General features: G+C 34.9%; 1 protein-coding gene across 1 annotated transcript in view; it reads left to right on the top strand.

Moving 5' to 3' along the window:
* Positions 1 to 24,233, top strand: part of Ndst4 (N-deacetylase and N-sulfotransferase 4) — a 226,577-nt gene that overhangs the window by 180,565 nt on the left and 21,779 nt on the right. The window contains exon 6 of the mRNA XM_026389690.2: positions 10,341 to 10,523. Within this exon, the coding sequence (XP_026245475.2) occupies positions 10,341 to 10,523 (183 nt within the window). The remainder of the gene's footprint in view (positions 1 to 10,340; positions 10,524 to 24,233) is intronic.

The following is a 24,233-nucleotide window of genomic DNA, read 5'->3' as shown; positions in this document are numbered from 1 at the left end:
TTTTTAATATAAGCATTAAATAGTTTGATCCTCCCTTGGAACACACAGCATATCCCTCTTTGAACTGTTGGCACTTATCAGAATACTCCCTTGACATTTGAAGAATTAGAAGGCATGTAAATTCTGTGGAGTTAAAAAAAAATTCAGATGATTGTCAATGTTTCACAGTGATCTTAGAAGCTTAAAATGTGCATTTAAATCATAAACATGTTTTAATATAAGCAGCTTATATTTAGTCAGTTGATATAAATATAAAAATGTGTTTTAGATCAAAATGCTATTAATTTATAGAAAGCACAAAGGGAGATAATTTTAATCTCTGTCTTCCAATACTTACCAAGATATTCCTTAGGCCATTATTCTTCCTTTCCTTTCAAAAATTCTCAATTATAGCAGAATTCAACTCTTTGCTCTCTCCATACTTAGAGTTGGCCTCTAGTTGGTGCCATGTTGGAGAACATACACAGATTAGAGTCTATATGAATCTGTATGACCTCACTAGGACCTTCAGAGCAGCCATAGTGGACCTCTCGGTGTCCCTTGTTAGCTCTCTGTCTGGCTCTTTATAACTGCTATTTTAAAGTTTTATTTCTCTTAATTTTTGTTCTATTCAGCCCTCCATTGTTCCCTCTTAGGTGAAATCACTGCAGTATCCATCAGTTACCTAAATGGAGAACCTGAGTATCAACTTTGATCTTTCTGGTTTTTATCTCTGACAATGAATCAAATACATCATTAAAGATTCTAATCAAACACAAATCCCTAGAGATTCGGTATCTTCATCTTTTGGATCTTATTCTTTCCTATTCCATTGGCACCGTTCAGATAATCATTACTTTCCAATCATGTGCTCATGACAACCTTCTAAATGACTCATGACTTCCAGTTATACATGTGCGTATATAAAATACGCATTCCACCATGTCTCTTCCCTCCCAAAGGTCCTTCAAGTGTTCCTATTGATTTTAGGGTTAAAGTCCAAACCCCTCAAGAATTTAAAAAATCTATATGGACTGGTCTTCTCCTTTTTCATGCTTCCCCACTCCCTTTCATAGACCACATTTTAAAACTTATAATTTCTAGAATGCATTGTTACCAACTGCCTTTCATCCACACCTTCTCTTTTGTCTAACATAACTTCAGCCGCACACCACCCACCCTACTCCAACCATCCTCTCACCTGACATGTCCTCCCTTGTTTTCCAGATTGCATTCTCCTTTTTTTCAAGATTCCTTCTGCCATTCTTAGATGAGCTCCCTGCTCAAGCAGCTATGTGCTGTCACAGAGTATTGGGATTTCCAGCTCACTTCGTGTCATAATCTATTGCTTCATTTTCTGTACTCCCATTTGACCCTAAGTTCCTTTCAGCAAAAACTGTGCATAATTTACTCATTATAATTTCTCCAATTGATAATACATTGGTAGAAACATAATAAGCATTTAATAAATATTTGTCAATTGGTTGAAAGTTGAATAAAGATGACTTTTTGTCTTTCACTGAAGAGTTGAACTCTATTTGAAGCTATTAGAGATGCTTAAACTGATTGCTAATGGACAGGTTTTTTTCTACCCAGTGGCTAAGCTGCCTAGGATTATTCCTGGGGTTGTGAATTTGCACTTCAGTGACTTTTATGTGGCATTATTGCAACATCGTTGAAAGGGAAATTTGATCTCTTACAAAAAAAGAGTGAAGTGAATTTGCTTAGAGGAAAAGCATCTTTGGTTGCTTCCCATTGTGTAAAACCGGGAGATCTTTGTTCAGACTCAGGGTATTCTAAAAGGCAATTATCATAACACCTAAAATCTCTGTTCTGACTTGCCTACTGAAGAAAAACAAAACACAAATACATGCAAAAACAATATGCTTCAAACATGTGTTGGCTTTTAATGACTTAAACCTCTATTAATGTACAAAAAAAAATGGAAACTGGAGCTCCTGCTCACTGAAATATATCAGGAGCCTTCTGTTCTCTGTTAGAACAGCTGCCCCATTTACTGCTGCTTTGACGAAGTCACTGCCCAACTTCTCTATTCAGGAAGATCAGTGTTTACACTCTAGTCGGTCTTGAATCAAAACAGTTCTGATTTGTTAATAATTCACTAACCAAATATTATGACTGAAATACTGGGACACTGGTAAATAATCAGATGCAGAATGGAACTTCTGTTGCATTTAGTCTGATCGTAGAAATGGAAAACACAAATAAAAAATGTAATTTAGCAATTCATCCTGTCCTATCAAATGCCAGCTGTTTTCAGGGTTGTAAGATAGAATGTTTTGTTTTTCCCCTCACGTCTTTAGAATTCAGGGACTAATTGGAAAGCAATCAAGCTACTTCACATTTTCTACTGGCAAAGAAGTGTATGTCACTGAGAATACATTTATTCATTCAATAAATATTTGCTGCACACCTATTATGTGCCAGGACTTTTGTAAAGCACACAGGAATGGACAACAGCAGCAGAGTCTCTATATTCAAGGAACTTACCTGCTAATATGGGAATGAGGGAATAGACAATAAATAACCAAACAAACACACAGTATTTCAAGTGGTGAGGACCCAGAGGGGTAAGGGGATGGGGAGGGCTGTTTGCTTTAGAGGGCATTAGATGGGCGAAGCAAGAGAAGCAATTCATTGAACTACACTTGAGTAGCATCTGCTTTAAAAAAAATGCTCATTGCACTTTTTAAAATTAAACAAAGGATTCCATTAAACAATCTTCTCCTAATTTTTATCTGCAGTCACCAGTGGTGGACAAACTTGAATTTATTAAGAAATAACATGAGTACAAAAGAGCTTTACATATTAAGTATTGAACTTAATCACTTTTGCTCTTGTGTACATGTATCTAATATTTTGTGGTTTAACTATAAATTATATTAGTTATCAAAGGCCGTAACATATACAGATATCATAAAAACAAAGAAATACTGACTTTTCTTATGAAAGGTATTATAAAAGATAATAAATTTACTATACTTGATACATTACAGTAGTCCCTATTTATCCACAGGGGCTACATTCAGAATGATCCTTAGATAGGACCAAACTTTGTATGTACAGTGTTGTTTCCTATACATGCATACCTATGGCAAAATTTAATTTATAAATTAGACCAAGGAAGAGATTAGCAATAATAATAAAACAATCATAACAATTTACTCTAGTAAAAGTTATTCAGTTTATGAATTGTTTTCTTCGGGAATTTTCCACTTAATATTTTTGAACTATGTTGACTACAGGTAATTGAAACCTGGTGAAGAAAAACCACAGATAAGGGGGTCTACTGTATTCTACATTTACTTTAATTGAATAGGCATCATCATACAGTGTTTTTTATATTTATCAGATGTTTTATGATACCTTAACTTGTTTAAGTATCACAACAAACCTGTAAACTAAGTTGTTGTTTCATTTAGCAACACAGAAGCCTGAGATTCAGAGAAGTTAATTAATAGGTAAAACAGGACAAGTCCTCAAACCCAGGCATTCTGATTTCACATTTCATGTTTATACTGTCCCATTGTCTGCAAACCCAAACAATATGCATTAGCACATTTTACAGAAAAGCGAATTTCTATATTTTCAGACTTGTGAAATAAATAAAAACTTGGGGGACGCTTTAATCCATCTCTTCTGATTTTTAAAAAAACTCTACATTATTTTTTCTTCATTAAATGTGCTCCAAATTACAGTCAAGACTCAGGTTTTCAGACTCAAGGAAAGACTTACTTTCAACAGTCAAGGGTATGGAATGTTAAACCCTCAAAAAGAAATAAGTGATTAATTATAAATGCTTGCGGTGTTACACATCTTATGTGAAACCACAGTGAAAGTCACATGGAGCCCTGAGCGCTCTGCTTAGGGAAGTAGCCTAAGTAAAAGATCAATAGTGAGAGTGTATTCCGAGTGAGACTTAAAGACATGCACTCATCCACTTTTAGCAGCCTACTCTTTTTCTATCTATCTGACCTACAGACCAAGGGACAAGTTTGACTTCAGAGCTTTCCTTTGCTTCTCTCTTTCTTCCCTCCTTCCTCTTTTTCCTGTTTCTTTCTTTTGCAAACCTTAATTGCAACAAGAATAATAAAATCTATTTAAATGAAATACTTATTTTTCTCTTCAATATTTATTATATTGAAATGTCTAGCATCAGTAGTCAGCTGAAATGTATGTATAGGTATAGATAAGGATATTGAAATAACAAGGTTTATTTCCTTCATTTCCAAAAATAAAAAACATTAAAATGATACTTTACATTGAATAAATCGTAGGGAAAATTCATAACTGACATACTGTTAGTTGTAATATAAGATTGTAACAAATAAAATCTACAAGTAGTTAAAATGATAGAAGAAGAGGAAGCAGAAAATAAGAGAAGAAAATCTACCGAACTTGTTCCAAAGTTTTAGCAGAACCATAGCATATGAAAGGGCACCAATTCTGGTGCCCTAACTTTTTGATTTTTAATTTTATATTATTGTGGTAAGAACACAACGTGAGATCTACCTTTTTAACAAAATTTTAAGTGTACAATATACTTGTCAACTACTCTAAATGCTGTTTTTTCTGGGATTCCCAATATAGCCTCAGATAGGTCATTGAATCCATTGGTACTTATTTCTCTAAAATAGAATAGCTTCTTAGTACCTATTCAAGAAATTAAAGAAAAACTTTACAAAAATTTAAAGTAAATTTACAAATACTTTAAGTACACTAACATTATTCAACAGCATAAAGTGTTAAGAAATGTCAACCATAACCAACCTTCAATGTGTTTCATTTTTGGAAAACAAAATGTCATGTATAAATAGTAGATTCCAAAATAATGGCAATCTTTGGGTTGAGTGAAAAAATACTATACTTATATTAGGTTTGGGCAAACGCCTTACTTTGAGTGTCTAAAACATGTAAGCATTTACCCAGATACTAGTTGCCCCAAACTAAAGAGGTATAAGCTGCCTATCATTATTGACTAACATTTATGTCCTGCGTGCTTAGATGAAGAAACAGTATTGCATTCAAATGGATAATTTTACTCTCTGTCTCTTGCATGTTCCAGCCTACATTCAGAACAAAAGAAAGATCCAAATTGCTTTCATATGAAAAATATGAGTACAATGCCAAAGCCCATCAGAGACATTTTCTCTTATATTCCATCTGTCTTCACGTTTTATGAGAACTAAAAGCCTAATCAATAATTTAACAAGCTAATGGACATATTTTTAAACACAATGGACTCCTTCTGAAAAGGGGCAAACCATCAGAGCCACAGAGGCAAAAATGGAAACTGACTGCTAATATTTAATGCTGGTCGTGAAAAACGCCATGTTAGGGCATGAGTACAGGGCAAGATGAGTTAAAGTGGGGCACACCTCTTCCTGCCCCACACAGCTGTTGCTTCCTTCTGTATTTGTTATTATGCAACTTCCTATGAACCACATATCTGATTCCTGTTTAAAAGGTTTGATTTTTTAGAGGCATTATTATATAAAGAACTAAGCATTTGAGTTTTAATAAATATGTTAACTAAAAATGAATCCTATAAAAAATTCTAAATTCCAATTTAAGGTACTATATAATATATTCTGGCTGTTGATATTCCTGACCACAAAATTTACAATGACATTGTATTTGTTATACAAGTAAGAAAAAGCAAGAAAACTATTCTGGCACTGACAGTGAATATATCTGAACTCAACCTAGAGAGGGTTGATGCTTCAGTTTACAGAAAATAAAAAAAAATAAGATCTTTAATTTTTATTTTAGTTTTCCTGTTTTTTTATTTTCTTCTTCATGTATTTTGGATATTAGCCACTTCATAAAAGAGGCAAAAGTAAACCATTATTAGTCACTAATTATGTAGCTTGGAATTAAAAACTTGGCATGAGAGACACTTGCCTGCATTAATGCAGCAATATCCTGTTTGTCACTATGACAGTGTTCCCCCCGACATTTAATAATTGTCCAGAGAGTTCATTTATATTTACCAAACCCTCTATCATCAAGATTTATACATTACCATATTTAAAAGCGCCATTTTTCTTGAATCGACAAATGATTTTATTCCACAATGGATTTATTCCACAGATCATATCTTCTCAAATTTGGCTTATGCATAAATATTATGGCTCAACTATAATATTATGGTTGGCAATCGTGTTAACAAAAAATGTAGTTTCTAGTGAATAATTTGATGACGAGAAGCTTACCAACTTATTTTTATATTATTGCTGTAGACAAAAGGAAGAATTAAGGCTTGTTTTATGTTTGACCATAAGGAAGTTGACAGCCTTGAGAGTTGAAAGAGGAACACCCATGGAACTGCCAAGAACAAGATTAGGCAACCTAAGGGTACGCTTGGTGACAGAAGTAATGTCACCCAGACTTCCAGGCCCCTTGGGAAACCCCTGCAACTGACTGTTGATGTTTGCATTTTATGTTTCATTCTCAAAGTCATCCATTGAACAAGATGTCCTTGCCTCCTTTTGTCCTCTGAGAGATAACTCTGGTTATATGAATCAATTCATATCTCTGAGCAGGAATATTTCAAGGTACAATGAGTTGCGCATATGAACAATTTGCACCCATGCAGTACACTCATATTTTCTCTAAATGATATTTTGGGATTATTAAGTAAAAGTATTCTTAACATATAGCAATGAAATAATAAACAAAATAAGTAAACAAAAAGACAGGATAAGTAGAAGATGCACTGTCATGTTAAAATAGTAGCAATATATTATAAATCTGTGGAAAATTGCTGCTATATCCTACTGCATATCATTTGACTTATCTTATGTAGGCCTCAAACCACATGCATTCTTAATTTATCTTATCCTCCCTACACTCTTCAGAATATATATTTTTTTCTTTAAAACAAGTCAGTTGTCCAGAAATACTAAAACTAAAATGCTCTGTCTGCACAATAGGTGCTTTTAGCAAGCCAGATATGCACAGTTAAGCTGTGCCTGCAGAATTGTTTTTCTTAAAGTGCAGTCAATTGACCATATACCAGCACTAATTTGTTTCTAACCAGCAAGGCATGTGCACATGCTGCCCCATACAACAGTGATTGCAACTATTTTCAGCAAAGGGAAATTTAATTGCACAAGCATGCCTCAGCTTAGAACCACACAACATCTCCAGACTCTGCTTCCTTCCACAGTCAGATTTTCCATTTGCCCTGCATTAAGTTTTATACATCCTTCATAAAAACAAAGCTTAGTCTCCTATAGGAAATTCTGGAAAAATTACTTAGAACTAGTCCACTGCAAAAATCTTTTAATTACGTTAATACCTCAATGAAATGATAACATGTATTTGCCTGTCATCTAAAAATAACCTTTACAATACTCTCAAAGTATATTTTTTAAAAATAATTTTGTCAGACTTTAGGTGTTCACCAGAGCTTTAAAATTCCATCTTAAAATAACAGCACTAGAGGGCAGGTGGTAGATGTCTAGGACATGTTATATTTCTTTAGGCACTCAGCCTGTAGCCTGGTTTTTTTTTTTTCATAATAATTTCAGTCCTGGGAAACTATAATTATCTTGAAGCACACTACTTACACTGTCTTATTTCTTAATTACAGTAGTGACATGAGATAAATGCATACTTACTGGGATCAAATGCATATTATTTTGTGGTGATTATAAAGAAGTTCTCATGACAACAATTGCAATTATATGGTCATCAACTACTGATACTGTTATGTTCTAGAAACTCTAATTAAGTCCTGCCAAGAGAACATTTCCTATTCGAGATAAAAGAGCTAAAGGGTGAGAGAATGGCCAATGCAAAAACCTATGACATAGATAACTCAAGCTTGTTCAAATGATCCCATATGAATCTCAAGTAATATTATTATATCATCTAACATTTGGGAAAGTCAATGTAAACTTCTCCCTAAACAAACTATATAAAGAATATTCTTCAATATAGTCTCTCTTTTATGATCTGTAAGTATAAAGTTTGAATATACCCAAGGGAAAAAATGGACAAGAAATATGACAGAAATGATGTTATATCCAAAGATAAATTCTGAATCTATTGGTAGCATTGTTTTCAAATACTATAATTCATTGTCTTAAAAGTTTTAATTTAGGGGTCAGGTTCCATAGCAGCCCTTCTGCAGAAGTAAAGGTTGCCTTGTCCACCACCCCCCAAAAGAAAGAATTTTTCATTTAGGATTCCAAAAAATAATGTATCTTTTGTCATTCTATTTCAAAGAAGAAAGAAAAACTATAAGTTGCCACGATAATACTTTCATAGTTTTTTCACTGTCTTCTATAGAAATATGTACTTTATCTTTTTTGTAATGGAGAAAGGGAAAAAATGATGGGTGTCAGATTCTATATATGAATGTGCTTGGGTGGAAGGTCTCAGGCATATCCTATGTTGGATGCGGGAATCTGGCTTCCTGAGTTTGAATTCCTGTGCTGATGCTCTCTAGTTGTGGATTTCAAGGAGATATTTAACTGCTCTAAGTCTGTTTCTTCATCTGTGAAGGGGGCAATAGCAGGACCTCCGTTGTAAGAGCATGGTAAAGATTTAGTTCTTCATATATGTAAAGGGCTTAGGATCATACCTAGGACATAGCAAATGCTTTGTAAACTTTAGATATTCATTTTGTAGTTCTGAAAAACTAAGGGTGAAGGGTCATGTTCTCATCTTCTCTTTTTTCTTTCAACTATAATGGGGAGTGAATCTGATAATTTCAAGAGGTTTTCCTCAGAGAATTCTTTTCAGTATTCTAGTATGACATATGGAAAAACACTGTCTTTTCCAAACTAAAAGGGCATTCAAGGAAGGAACTTGGTATCTTTTACTTATAATTCCTTGCCGGAATATTGTTTATTGAATTCTGGTGCAAAGTTATGCTTTTTTATTTTGAAATAAAAGGTCTCTTCTCTGGGCATTTGCAGTTATACAGTGACATATCTTCTGAACTGAAGGTCATCAGTATAACCTTTACTGCAAAGAGTAGCCAGCTGGGTCTGCAACAAAAAAATGGTTTTGTAATGGCACTGCATACCCATTTTTATTTCCAAATAACCAAAAATAACCACATCAAGCAACATACTCTCTTAAAAGAAAGTATGTGAACAATGTTATCAAACCTTAGCTTTTGAGACACTTGACTTTTCTTCAATATTTAGTGTTCAATTTCAAATGTTGCATTTATCCTAGTATTATTAATTGTAACATTGTATTTTCCTGTTTTATTAAATAAATTAATAAAGTACTTTATTCTATTACATTGATTGCTTTGAACGTTTATAGATTTTTATAATTGGTAGTAAATTTACTTTTAAACTATTTATATTTTAAAATAACTTGACATTTAGGAACAAATACAAAATATTGTTACAGAAAAAGAGCTCTTTTTTAATGAATTGCAGAAGTAATCTCTGCAATTTAGATCAAAATTATGTCATTTCTCCTTTATTTGGTATTTTTAATTTCTTTTACAATGCCTGATAGATTGTAAATTAGATTATCACTATAATTACATTCAGAATTTTGGTTAGTCTCTCCAGAACAATCTCTATTTCATTTTTCCTTAGTTTGTATACACAAAAGAACAACAGTAACTGAAATGCCATATAATTTTAGAGTTAACATTGAGGTTTAAAAAATTGTAAGAAGATTAGTGAGTATGGATAAATGTAATCAATTTCTGTGCAAACATTATTAGTTTTATGAAATTAAATTTTTAACTGATACATTAAAACATAAAAATTGAACATATTACTGTGGTACTATGTGATGGTGCAACAAATATATATTGCATAATATGCAAATCAGGTATCTCCTCAAGCATTTATCATTTCTTTATGCAGAAAGTAATCAAAATCCTTTATTGCACTAAAAAAAATCTCCATTAGATAATAAACAAGTATACTAAAGTCTGATTCTATTTCAAACTCTGTGTGTGTTTGTGTGTATGTGTGTGTGTATCTATATCAGAAAATATCTAAACCAATGTTTTAATTTTAGAACCGATCTGATTCTGATGCTTCACTAGTTTGAAAATTACTTGATTTGATGGTTTGATGATACTGATTCCATAACGGGGAAAAAACTGATATTGAAAATTACACTATACTTTGGATAAGCAGTGAGGGAATGCCAATCTCAATAACAACTTTAATTTTAAGAGTGAATTTAAGTGTTAGTTTGATAGAGAAATTAAATGTGGGTCCTTCCCTATAAAAAGATAATTGTACTTCCCATGAAATTCCAAGGTAAGGTGACATGCTTCCTGGAGATTTTGCTGCCACTTTTGAGCTTAAGCGGATGATATTATGTAGTCATTTTTATCTATCTTTCAGATCAGTATTTTCATGACCCATTTATCTAACTATGGAAATGATCGTCTGGGGTTGTATACCTTTGTGAACTTGGCCAACTTTGTGCACAGCTGGACCAACCTGAAGCTGCAGACTCTGCCCCCAGTGCAACTGGCTCACAAGTACTTTGAGCTCTTTCCTGAGCAAAAAGACCCTCTCTGGCAGGTAACATTTAATATTCTCTCCTGGGGTAGAGGGAAAGAAACTAGCAATTTGTGACTATCTAATGTGTGTTAGGAAATCTGCCGGACATATTAAAACTGACCTTTAAACACAAGCTGTTCTCCTATCCAATAATAGCCTCATTCTCTTCTTCAACAATATTTTTATTTGTATTACACATCAAATGTTTGCAGTTTTTATTTCTATTCCTGGGTTATTTGCTTGGTCAGTTTGAAAATTTTGCATTGAGGATGCTGTTATATTGTTGGTGTGCTCCCCATGCTAAACATTTGACTAGTTTGCAGCATATATACTAAATTGCAGTAAAATGGTTAGCACTCAAATAATTTAATTTAAAAAAATACTATCAAAAAATGGTTATCACTGAGTATTTGGGACATAGAAACCAAGAACCAAGATAATCTAAGACCCTGTAACTAGATTATAATCTGTATGTTCAAAATACAGTACATACAAAAAAGGAAAAGCAAAGTTTTACCTAGTGCCCATAGGATTTAGTGTCTCCTAAGCATATCTTCACTTTTCTTTAAATCTTACTAATTTTTCACTAATGTTAGACCTACTAATAAAGAGAATAGTCAATTTTAGGATTTCTTTTACCGATAATTCAACTTCACGTGGGGCCACTCAGCTTGGATGCATCAAGTGTAAACTATCTGCTTCTTAGCAGTTAGCCAGGAAAATGCTGCCTCCCACTTTCCTAGTTCTTTATGCATCAGATTATATCGACCCACACAATCAATAAGCTGGCTACAGAGAGCAGATATCAGATGTTCCCCTGCTAAGCAGTCTCTAGAGAAGTAGTATCATCATTAATGAGAAATTACTGCAAAAACAGAATTTTTACTACCCCTCTCCTCCTCATCAAGATTGTTTCTTCTTTTTCCATAAATCATGTTTCATTTGACTATATCTTCAGGAAGTCTTTTGACATTTTTATTGAGCATCTGCTATGTGTAAGGCAATCTACCTGCTCTCTTAGAGCATACAAAGAATAAGATATGACACGGTCCCTCAGATCCTGTGTAGGATTTGTTCTTTTCCACTATCATATTTTGAAATGTGTTTTAAACTGACTGCTCTGCTAAGACATGCCATATTCTGCTGATTTATCCAGTAGACATTCGCCACTTGTGTTTACATTGAACTGCTCACGTTAATTCTCTTCCCTTCAGATGAGTTGCTTGGTTTTTTGGAATACAACTTAGACAAATAGAAACAATTTTTTATTAGTGTATGGAGTCACATTAAAAGATGATTTTATAAAGGCAAAGAATTATATCCCATAAATGATGGTTACTCAATGGCTCACATGCTTTTGTAAAATTGATGAATCATTGATCTAAGTCACTTATTTTCTTACATGTTTACATATGAAATATCTATAATTTATGTTTCAGTAATAATAGAAAGCAGCCAAATTATCCAAGTTTCAGACAGATGGCTGACATAAAAAGAACCAATCAATGGCCCTCAACTCTCTTTTCTTTTCTCCAAAAGAGGTTCTGGTTTTAAAATAATGAAATAAATTGTCATATTGTTTGAACTTTATAAAATAAAAATATTTATGTATTAATATTGTTTTGCTATCATTGAAATACTTTTTTTACAATGAGAATATAATCAAACATATGGCTACTCCAATATGATTTGTTTAAGATGATGATTCTAAATACTGATTAAATGTTTTTTACATATAAAATTATCAGATATTGTGCTAATGAATTAGGGATACAATATAAAATTGAAATAAAAAATGGGGATGGGGTTGTAGCTCAGTGGTAGAACAGTTTCCTAGCATGTATGAAGGCTTAGTCCCCAGAACTGCAAATAAATAAATAAGTAAAGAAATAAAATAATAATAAACTGCAATTATTCTTTATAGAATTATGATATTTTGGAAGGTATAATTATAATATTAACATTAATTATTTATCAATAAACAATTGATCATAACCTAAATAAAATAATACATTAATTAAATAATGAATATACCAATAAAATTAATAAAAAATAAAATAATCAGAAACTATTTCATAGAACTCACAAATTTTTGTTACTAATGTTCATATAACTTTAGGAATATTCATATATATTAGCATAGCAATCTATTGCAAGAGTATTTAATTTTCACTCAATAAGAAATGTTTTTATTGAAATATTCCCTTTGCTACCTTATGAATTATATTATTTATATTGTCTACTTTTACCTAAAGATTAAATAAAGTTGCAAACATTCTCTGCTAATAAAAGTGTCACATAATCTGAAGTATATTTAAGATGGAAAACAAGGAATAGAAAATAGAAGAGTATTAAGTTCAAGAGAGAATTTAGATGCTTGAGATTTTAAGAGCAGTCAACTGATTGCAGCAAATTGGATAAACTTTGCCAATTATAAATGATGTCCAAAAAACTCTAAGTGGTGAAGTAATGACAAAGTGCATAAAACCTTTATTTCTTTTCCTTGAAGATTATTTCTTCTTTCATGTTTATATCTACAATATGGAACAGAAAGCTGAAGGTATTTCCTTTATACAATAAAAATTTAATTATTAAAAAGAATAGATAAGCAAACCTAGCATTTATTGGTAAACATTTTATAGTCCATTAATCATGACTCTGGAGTTAGGAGGGATAAATATGAGGACTCTGTCATTGTTACATACTGTCAAAATGAAATATTCAGATACCTTTTTGTGTTCATGAGGAGTTCTTATTTAGTATTATTCTCTTTTAAAAGTAAGTCAACTATTATTTTTCTTTAGATTTTCAATTCACACTTTTTTATTACCACAAATAGAAATAAAAAAGTGCAAAATGGTAATCTTCACATCTATTGAATTTTCTTTAGTTCCTTATGTAAATTTTCATTAGCACCAACTACCATATATGTGAGGCTGCTTTATCACCTAATTAAAAAGTGCAATGTGAATATCTGCCATTGGGCTGATAAGTACAAACAAGATGCATCTGTGCTCCTCTCTCACGGGAAATTGATTCTTCTAAGGCTGATTAATATAGTAGTGTATGCTTCGGACACACATGGAATGCAATCCCTGGACTGTTTCTTTGTCAGTTAAGCCCCTCCTGTGTAAGAGTCTTAAAATTATGCTCACAGGTAGTTAGTAATTCATGTCCCTTACTGTTTTGACAGAATAATCATGCAAACCATGAAAGAATAGTTTCTTCTCTCCCCCCTCCACCTCTCTCTCTCTCTCTCTCTCTCTCTCTCTCTCTCATTCTTATTATAGAAACCAAAACCAAAACAGGGAGGCAGCGGGAAGGTCAAATTCTTTTGCATTCCCTAATCGATGCTTTTAAGCTCTCAAGCTGTCAGGTTAGCTCAGTCTCAATCTTCACTCCGTCACTCGGCAGACTCACTATCAACAAATATGCCAAGTGTGATGTGGATTCCTGCCTGCCCGTGTGACCAGGGGAATGCTCAAAGAGCTGCAGCTTCTCTTGTCCATGCCTGTGTCTCCAGGGTTGAAGAAGTGAGAAAGTAAATCACAGTCTGCTACCCTTAGGTGGTTAGCACTTTTGTTGATTCTAGCCGTCAAAGCATCCAGCTTCAGTGAGAAATGATGAGATTTGAATGTCTGTGACATAAACAAATCACAAGATCTAGCACCACACAGACTCTAGGTTCGATTGCTATGTGTCCACTGAAGTAATGAATGAATGCTGACACAGAGAGTTATAGATCGAAAGAGCAGAAGAAGTTGGAGACATTTAGCCCAACTTACTCAATTGAGAGAAAAAGTGGATGTCAACTAGTGAGATGTTCTAAGTCAATTGACTCCTTAGAGATGAGCCAGGACCAAAGTCCAGGTTTTCTTATTCTTACTCCAGTACAGCTTCAACAAAATGGTGGTTTTGCCCTTAGAAAGACAAATCCACTTCTATCACCCCCTTCATAGAATGAAGTTTCAGGGTTATGCTTTCAGTGTGCATTTATTCACCCTGTACTTTTGAAGGACCTACATAATAATAAGAAAGGTCTGTACTTTCATGGAACTTGCAAACTGTAATATCGCCTTGTTTTAGTAATGAAATGACATTGTAAATTTGTCTTCATATTCATTCCTCTCTTTAGAACTCTATAACATTAATAATTGTTACTGCACTTATCACATGATATTGCTTCTGCCTGTCATCTGCTATCTCAACCAAACCTTGAGGAGTAAGATGATGTTTATTTATATTTTAACCTAGAACTTAACATAGCACAATAGCCTCTTATTAAAGTATCATAACAGAATAAGCAAAGGAGAGGTGTGCAAAGAATAATAGAAATACAGCACTTGTTTCTTAGAAGTCAGAACGTAATGGGAAATAACCTTGAGGAACAGGTTGAAGACCACTGGAGAGCTTTGGAACCCACCATTGTCATTTGCATTTGATTGGCAATATGGAGCAATTAGATGTACATTCTACAGGTGAGAGTGAATTGACAAGAGAAAAATGTTAGTCAATATGGATAATAGGAGAAGAATTTTTTTTCAGGACAGGAAAGAAAAGAGAGGTGGGCTGGGGTTGTGGCTCAGTGGTAGAGTGCTTGCCTAGCACCTGTAAGGCACTGGGTTCGAGCCGCAGCACCAATAAATAAATAAACAAAATAAAGGTATTGTATACAACTTAAAAAGAAAAGAAAAGAGAGGAGAAGTTATAAAAACAATCTATATATGAGAGAAGTAGTCCCTGAATAACTTCATGGCTATGAAGAGTAAGACTGTCAAATAAAAAGTGGTAGAGCTTGTTTGTAGGAGAGAAATAATAAGGAAAAATTATTAGAGAATAGTTAACCCACAGCTAGGAAGACCAAAGTACTACAATTGCACATTTTTCATTTTGATTCATTTCTCTTTTAGCCTTTCCAGTGAAATGGTCGGTATAATTTTTACCACTTCACAAATGACATAGTGAGAAACAGACTTCATTATCATCTAAAATATTTTTTTCTAATCAAAATTTTAAGTTTTTATTATACCATGCTACATCTCTATTCCTAACTCAATAACATTATGTTTCTTAACTCAATAATATTATTATCATTGAGGAATGTCCCTCAAATATGGAAATAAGTCCTTATGATTTTAATTCTTTAATTTACAATGAAGCACGTCACTGTTCAGATTATACAAGAAGGTCAGATATTGTGACATCCCCAAATAGTGACATAAGTCTTAGAGTTTCCATTTCTTGTCATTCAGTAGCAAACATGTTCTTGTCAGGTATCGAATTCTTCACACAAACCATTACTGAGTTTCAGTCATAAAACTACTTGTAGAGAGCTCCATCAAATATAAAATATTATAACACTTTCATACTTTCTGAACTAAAATCTTCATAAAGATATGTTTATAAAAGGAAGGAGAAAAAATATATTTGAGCACCTCATTCAAGTAAAAAAAAAGTGTTCTTTATAGAATAGTGTGCTTTACAGAAACTTCTAGTAACTTTAATGTCATATGATGAACTAATTACACTATTCAGCTATATATAATCCATAATAGTTTGGAAATTCATTTTTTATATTGACATGGTGATCTGTTCCCTATAAAGATATTCATAAAAACATGAACAAAAATATAAAGTACTACAGGCTGGAGGGTGCAGTCCTCTACAGAGAGAGCTACAAAGCAAACATGCACCTTCTGAATTTTACTATGAGGATATTTCTTGGGAAAAGGCCAATAGTATTGTTTTATTTAAGTAAAAATTGGTATAATATGATGAGGAACACAAAGATATTTAGAATACACCACAGAAATGCTCTGCTTAAAGCCATACTCTTGAAGTTGTCACCTATCCAAACACACACAGAGCTAAGGCCCCCCAGCCCCAGCCCAGAGGCCAGCATTTATCCTTATCCATAATTCAGGGTACTTTGGTAGAAAAGTCTGAAAAATGATGAGACTTTCATGTGCCACAGGAGTTCTATACAGAGAGCATCCATTATGAACCAGTGCACTCAGCAAAGGGGAGGCTTTTCCAAGATACCAAGGGGCTAAATGGCTTTCACACGGAGGACAAAGAGAATCCGAATCCTGGTAAAGATGGGGTCTGTTTCAGAGATTTTCCACATGCATTTGCTGATTAAAGTATTGAGAATAAACATCCCTTGCCAATTAAAAGGCCTCAGTAGTGAACATGGATTGCATTAGGCTTAAATGACAATGAAAGACAAAAAGTTGGAAGTCATCAGCCTGAAAAAAAAAAAAAGACTTGGAAAAGGGTGTTTGTGGAAATGACACAGCAGAACTTAATAAGCAGGATAGATTTTAAAACAACACAGCCATTTAGGGAGGGAAAAAAGGTAATATTTTAAAATCGCCTTTTATTGCATTCTTCAGACAGTGAGGTCAGAATAGCAGAAGGCAAGCCAAGGGGAAATGAGGAGGAAACCAATAACCTCTAAAATGTTTGTAATTAACAAAATCATCCTTTCACTGTGAGCACCGGGTGTTTCTAAAGTTTCAACTATTAAGCTCTAGGTATGTCCTAGTTTTCTGGAACAGGCACATGATATGGATGGGGATAATCAATCTTGAACTGAGAATTCCTCAGTGTCCTTGTCAATGAAGGATGTAGAGAAGAGATGAGCAAAGCAGGTTGGGCTTTTTGTTTTTGTTTTTGATTTTGGCTTTTAGAGGTAAAAGGGAAATGTAGGCTTGATGAGATCTAATGAAAACAGAAGTTATTTTCGTGCATCTATAAAAACATGGACTTCAAAATAAAGTAGGTAGTATGATGTTTGTTTTTAAAAATCCATGGTTTTAGTTTGTTTACAAATTTGCAATTTTTACTTTTGGAGAGAAAAAATATGGGTGCTTCTATCCTTCTAAGTAACATAATTTCATTAGAATTTATTGCCCTTTCAAAGCCTTGACCATTGCTTCAGGGAGTCTTCTGCCCACCTTATTTATGTCTACTTAAAAGTAAATTCGCCTCATATATTCTTGGTACAAAACTGCCCGTATCACCTTCCCTCTTTGAGAGCTGAGTTACATGCATTTTCACTAGACTGACACTGTAACCAGGTGCCGCCTAAAGCAATACCAACTGAATTTCTTTTTTTAAAAGTTTAACTATATCTATAGTGCTAGATACTTAAAATGGTAAATTATGGTTTAACATTACTGCAGCTTCATTTTCAGAGGGAATGTTCAGACCAGAGAATGAAAAAAGATGAATGTAATTGCTTTGTAACTGTTTGACTTTTAAAATTAAAAAAAAAAAGAAATAGAACAAATTATCAAGGTACAGGGGAACCCTTAAGCTTTTTTCGGGGAATTCTTTGACCTTCATAATAGTCTCTCTCTCTCTCTCTCTCTCTCTCTCTCTCTCTCTCTCTCTCTCTCTCACACACACACACACACACACACACACACACACACACACACTTTATTTAACTGCCCAGACAATCCCAGCCTAGGAATACATATCTGAAACCAACTTGCTAGGTGACCTTCAGCAAGACCTGACTAAAACACCTTGCATCTCAGCATCCTCAGCTATAAAGAAGGGATAATAATATCTGCCTTGCCAGGCTGCTTTGAGGATTAGAAATAATCTATGTCAAGCAAGTGCCTAGAATATAGAAAGTGATCAATAAAAGTTGGATATTATATTTGCTAGTATTCAAATATTCAGACAACATAAGGAAAGTCAGAGTAGGGAAAAAATCTGAACAAACATTTCCAGAATATAAAATAAGAAATGCAAACACTCTGCTAATAAAGTTGTGATTATCAGACAAAAGGGGAAATATGCTGGCAAAAAGGGTAAAAGCAGAAATACAGGCATCTGGAAAATCTTCAAATAGCACAATGTAGAAGCAGCACAGTTATAAAGAAAGGCAATCTGCTGAAATTGAAGAATACAAATGCCAGGGACTGTAAAATGCCTACAGGAAGAAGTGAAGTAATGTAAATTTGATTATTAACAATAAAAAACATTTGGAATAGCAAGTATTGTAACAGCATCCCGATAATTTTATTTGATAGTTTGCTCCTATAGATATAACATCTGGAAAAGTACAACTAGATATAACTAGCATCATTGTTTACCAAACAAGACATGTCTATCCATGTTCTGTGTGTCAGAGAAAAAGAAAACTCTTTTTAAGTTTTATATTAGATCTGCCTATGTCTGTGAACATTTTATTTCACCAGTTTTGCAAGAAGAAATTAGAATGAGAAAGACACGGATACTGCAATAAAGAAGATAAGTGGCCTCATCGAACATATGAGAAACAGGAAAGATCTCACAGATAACAGTTTGACTTTCAACAATGACACCAAATAATCCATTGGTTCACTCTTCTACCTTTGCTAAGCATAAAGAAACCTTCTGAGCAAATGAATAGAACACCTACTCTGATATTTGCCCTTTGCTGAGCTACGTGTGGGGAAATTCAATAATTGTAGGTCGTGGAAAATACATTCCTCTTGCCAAACACAATTGAGGAATGAAGTTCTTTGCAAATAAAGCAGTTATATGATACTGAAGTGATGGCATGAACACTTAGAAAGAACTAGCTTCTAGTGAAGGACAGAGCTGGAGATTTTCAATTTTGTGTGTGTGTGTGTGGGGGGGGGGGTTTCAGAAGCAAAATTTCTACACAGTTCATATTATGTTAATTTTTAAACATATGTCAAAATTTGCCTGTTCCTATTGCTAAATATTTACTGTGTCTTTCCTAAGTCAGTCCGTCAGTCCTCTGGTATACAAACATTTAATAGGCACTGCATGCATTATTATAGCAATGAAGAAGACAGAGGCCTTGTCTTCAGAGAACTTAACATTTTAGTTGAGACAGAATTACTAGGGATAACAGCTATACTATATACAGACATATACACATGAAGAAAATAACATCAGGCACTGAAATATAAATTGCCACAGTCTGGCTGGGCACAAAATAACCGAGCCACCACAAAAGACTTGTGGATTCCAACAGCAACTCTTTATTCCTGAACTCTCACCGGCACTCTACACGCACATTCTGGGGAAAAATACACACTCTCCACCAGGCTCTGCATCCCAAAATACCCTCTCAAACCCTTGAGAACTCAACGGGAACTCAAGGAGCGGCCCCTGGGGCAGCAGGATACACCCTATTCCCAGCAGGATCCACCTTAAACCTGGAACCGCCCTATTCCCAGCAGGATGCACACCCTAAACCTGGAACCGCCCTAAACCCAGATCCGCCCTGGTCCTTGAGCAGGGTCACCTTTCTCAAACATTCATGCAATGTCACTGCAAATGACCTGGGTCCAAGGCAAGCCCATTTCCACAATGGAGAATCCTCTCTCTAAGCAACATTGGGTAGGCTGACAAAGAAATTGCCATGCATCATTCCTACTTGGCTATGGCTCTCAGCAATAAATGAAGAAATCATGACGGGAAATCATCATAGACAAAAGTAGGAAGAATTATGGTCATCAGGGAAGGCCGGCTGCCTGGAGTGCTTTTTTTTTTCCTTTATTTGATAGTTTTTTATTGGCACATGGACGATATTTGAATTGAGACCTGAAATGATAAGAAGTGCTGAAACTATTGACTGGATAAGTTGCAAAAGCTAAGAAAATCATTCATAAGTTGAACTAGGGTTACACAGGGGCCTCGTGATCATCTGGCAGGGTAGCCTATATCCTGAAATCTGTGGAAGAAACTCCAAGGTATTTCTCTACAAAGCAACTCACACATTCCTGAAGTCTACTCTGACTTGTGAAATGAAACTTTTCCTGTGGGGGTCAGTCAACGGAGGTGCCCATGGATTCTGACAGTGGTCCAGGAAGTCTGTTCTTCAGATGGACACTTGCAATAAACCAGTCTATCAGTACAATTAACCTCTTCCTTTTGCTCCAGTTGCTTTACTAATCTGGACAAATGGAAAGAAAGAGCCAATGTGGAATCAAATAATAAACATCCTCTTATATACAGCATAATTTGATCATTCTAAACATGTTAACCTATTTAAGGCTTTTGACAACCATATGAAGTAGAGACTATTGACCATTTGTATAGTTAAGAAAACCAAGATCCAGAGAATTTAGAAAAAGACTTAAGGCATAGGCAGTGTTCCTTTTGACCTCTTGCTCTTCATGACTGGCCTAGGCTACCCCTATAAATTAAGTAGAGGAAGCTTATGGTGGACATTGGCTTAAACCAGAACAACCAAATTTTAACTGTGAATTGGGATAAATCTGAGCATAGTACAGAAAAATTAATTCTTCAAAGACTCAGAGGCAGTCATGGATTTTTCTATGAGAGTGAATACAGTATAGCTGAAGCAGTGGGTTGGTGTCAGCAGTTGTTAACTCAGATTAGTACCAAAGTGTCGTCCACGAACGGGTTTAAATTGTCGATGATACACCATGGGACAAGAAGCTCATGCCAGACTGTAAATCAGCTGTGTCACTAAGCACACTGGTTGTTTCAGCTGCATTTTATTTTTATCTTGTAACAGGATATTGTCATTGAAGCAAGAAATTCATTGATTCTCATTCTGGCACAAGCTCTTTACCCACTCATAGACAAGTACCTTGAAATATATTGAGCTGGAGTACAGTGAAGTTGTAATTATGACATTCAAAAAATCCTTGGCTAACTAACATGGAAATGTGTGCCTCACTCACATAACTGCCCCCAAAATGGACAGGCAATCTAGGAGACAGACAGCTCTGTTCCATAGTCCCCAGGCCAACAAGTTCTTCAATATATGGCTTCCACCTGAGTTCACTGCACAGGCTGCAATTGTAGCCATGTCACAGATGGCAGTAAATAGGACAGGGGAGACCCAGGGAGAGTGGCTTTACCTTAAGAGAATACTTTACATTATTTTGACTTCTTTCCAATGAACTGCAATTATCCATTTAAACAAAACTAAACTCAAGAGAGATTGTGAAATGTGGTCCCTTGCTAGAAACCTATATACTAAAAAAAAAAAAATGGATGTTCCAATATTAGCTAAAGAAAAGAAGAATTGTTTAGTCTTCTTTGTAATAGTAGAAAACATGGTTAGAGAGTTAAACTAAAGCAGGACTATGCAGGATTTAAAAATGAGTACTGAATCCTAAATTTAGTATTTAATAGAGTATAAAATATTTCTGTTGAAATACAGTATTCAATAGAAAATAGAAATAACAGTTAAAATAAAAATCTCAGTTGTGCAAAATTTTAAAAAGAAATGTTAAGTTTACTAATTTCTAATTAACTACTTTTGTTGTCCTTTCTAAAGATGAATTTTTAAAAATCCAAGATATATAAAATCTTTTCCAAAGTAAATTCTAACATAATGCAGCTGCCTGTATGTATACATTGCTAGCCTTTTTATTCTGTGCTTTATGCTTATTCCAGTGGGAGTTGAGGATAGAAAACACATTTGTATCAAGTGCATCTTTTAATTTCATAGAATGTAAATGATCACTGCCCATAAGTAGTGTTCTTTAGAAGCAGAAGCTGAGAGAAGGATTCAGCTATAAATGATTTATTGAAGAAATGTTTTCAGGAAAAAAAAACTATAAGGAAGTTGTGTGATTGAACAGATAAAGGGAAAACCCTGGGTGAAGATGTGTTCTCAGCAAAGTATCACCTTGACTTGGTCTTCAGGGACAGTTAGTCACACAATTGCTTCACCTCAAGACCAGCAGGTCTGTCTCTTGTACCTTTGCATCAGCCACCCCTTGAGGGTGGGGAGGGCCTGTCATAAGGCTCTTATCCACAAGCCCAGGATCATTCTCAATCTGCCCCACTGAAGGCCATTAGCTGTTGAGGGGTTGGGAGGGGGCAAGTAGGGTAAAGTTGCATCCAAAAAAAAGAGATATTTTCACTATAGAAAAGAACATCCACCATAGTATACTCCTGGTTCCCATTCAGCTCCACTTGGTTTTTTATTATGTTTAGTCCCCCCAGTTTTTCTAAGATTCTATGAACATAACCCCTGGAGAAACTTAAAGGAGAAGAGTTATTATGAGAAAGTATAATGGCCTTGCTGCATTTAGTCCTCAAACTGAAAGCAATTTTTATTTTCTCCCACCTTGTCCCCTCTTCTGGATTTCCCTCTCCCTTGGCTCATGCTGTTGCTAGAAGCTGTGCCTGTGGACTCAGCTAGTCTCATAACCAAATCAGTCCCCGTAGCTGTAGTTTGTTCCACTAACTCACCTCTTACAAATTGCCCCAAGATATGACAAAGAAAAGGTGTGCTTCAATAATAACAACTTAAGTTGTGAAGCAAGGAGCTCGCTGTGGTAGACTCTGCTCTGGATGTCACCCAGCATTTGTCAGACAACGGTTGCTGTACTTTCCCATTTACAACCAAACCAGGTGTGGACATATTGAGTATCCTAGTGGATTATTTGAGTGCTAACCACAATTCTCCTATTCCCACTGTGTGGTAGCTACCCTGCTTCCTCATGATGATCCAAGCTTAATCATCTCCAGGAGGATGATTCATTTCTGTCTGCTAGACTACTGGCACAAGATGTCCAAAGTGACCAGGCAGAAATTACACATTCCAGTCTGGTCATACTCCTACCAGTCCCCTGGTGGGAGTTTTCCTCCTCAGGAACTAGAACTCCAAGACACACAGAACATGAAGCCATGGAAATGAAAAACCTATCATGAAACTACAGAATGAGAATGATGGTTGAATAGGTCCACTCCTATATCCATTCCTACATTCCTGAACTTAACTGTAGTACACTTTGGAGACATGGCACCAGATACTAGCTTTCTATTTAAAGAGTCCACTATATCTTCAAGCAGGAGCCTCAATTTCATCTTGCAATAGGTCTTTTCACTAGATAGTGGGATAAGCTGAAGGACCAGTGACTCTCATGGTCATATGTTCATTACCACACTTCCTTTGCCATAAAGTGGCTCCTTTTATCTAAAAAAAAAATATTATGTGCAGTAACATGTCAATGAGTCACTCTGTGATGGCCAAGACTAGGTGGGCAGAGAAGGTAAATGAATATTTTCAATGTATGTCAGGCCTGATCTGGATGAATCACTGACCTTTTCAGGACAGAAGTGTCCAATATAATCAATTTCACACTAAGTGACAAGAAAATGCTATTTCTGGGATTTACGAATGATTTCTGTTACTGTCAGGTCAGATACTCAGCAGCAACAGTAAATTGAACAGACTAGAGGAGAAAAGGTCCATGCATGCTTCCATTTTGTTCCTATGGCTACTGCATTCGTGAGCCCTACTCATCAGCAGTGGGGTAGTGAGAAGAAAGGTTTAGTAACAACTGCTAACACCTGGAACTGGCTGGATCATACTGTCCATTTGGTTGTTTAGCATCTCTTCTACATTGGATACTCTTGATGTACATTAACATACAATGCAAACTCTCTTTGCTCACTCTGGATCATAGCTATATTCACATGCCTCTTCCTTAGCAGTTACAAACCATAATCTTCCTAGGCTGTTATTTCAAGTTGTATGGCCAACTTGTCCTATGCTGTTCATCACTGCTGAATAGTCTGTCACATCCTTACCTTTGGCTGCTTACTACTTTATCCACATACAAAAATAATAGATGACAAGTACACTGTCCAAAATTCTGCCAATTGGAGGCATTAACCAATGTTTTCAGGACCCCCTTCCCTAAAGAGGGCTACAATGTATCAGGAGTTCACAGGCTTCTACCAATACATGAGTCAACCCTTTCATGA

This window comes from Urocitellus parryii, chromosome 10 (genome assembly GCF_045843805.1).
Source record: "Urocitellus parryii isolate mUroPar1 chromosome 10, mUroPar1.hap1, whole genome shotgun sequence".
In the NCBI taxonomy this organism is placed as follows: Eukaryota; Metazoa; Chordata; class Mammalia; order Rodentia; family Sciuridae; genus Urocitellus; species Urocitellus parryii.
Note: the sequence above shows the minus strand (reverse complement) of the source record. Positions and strands in the feature narration are given on the sequence as shown.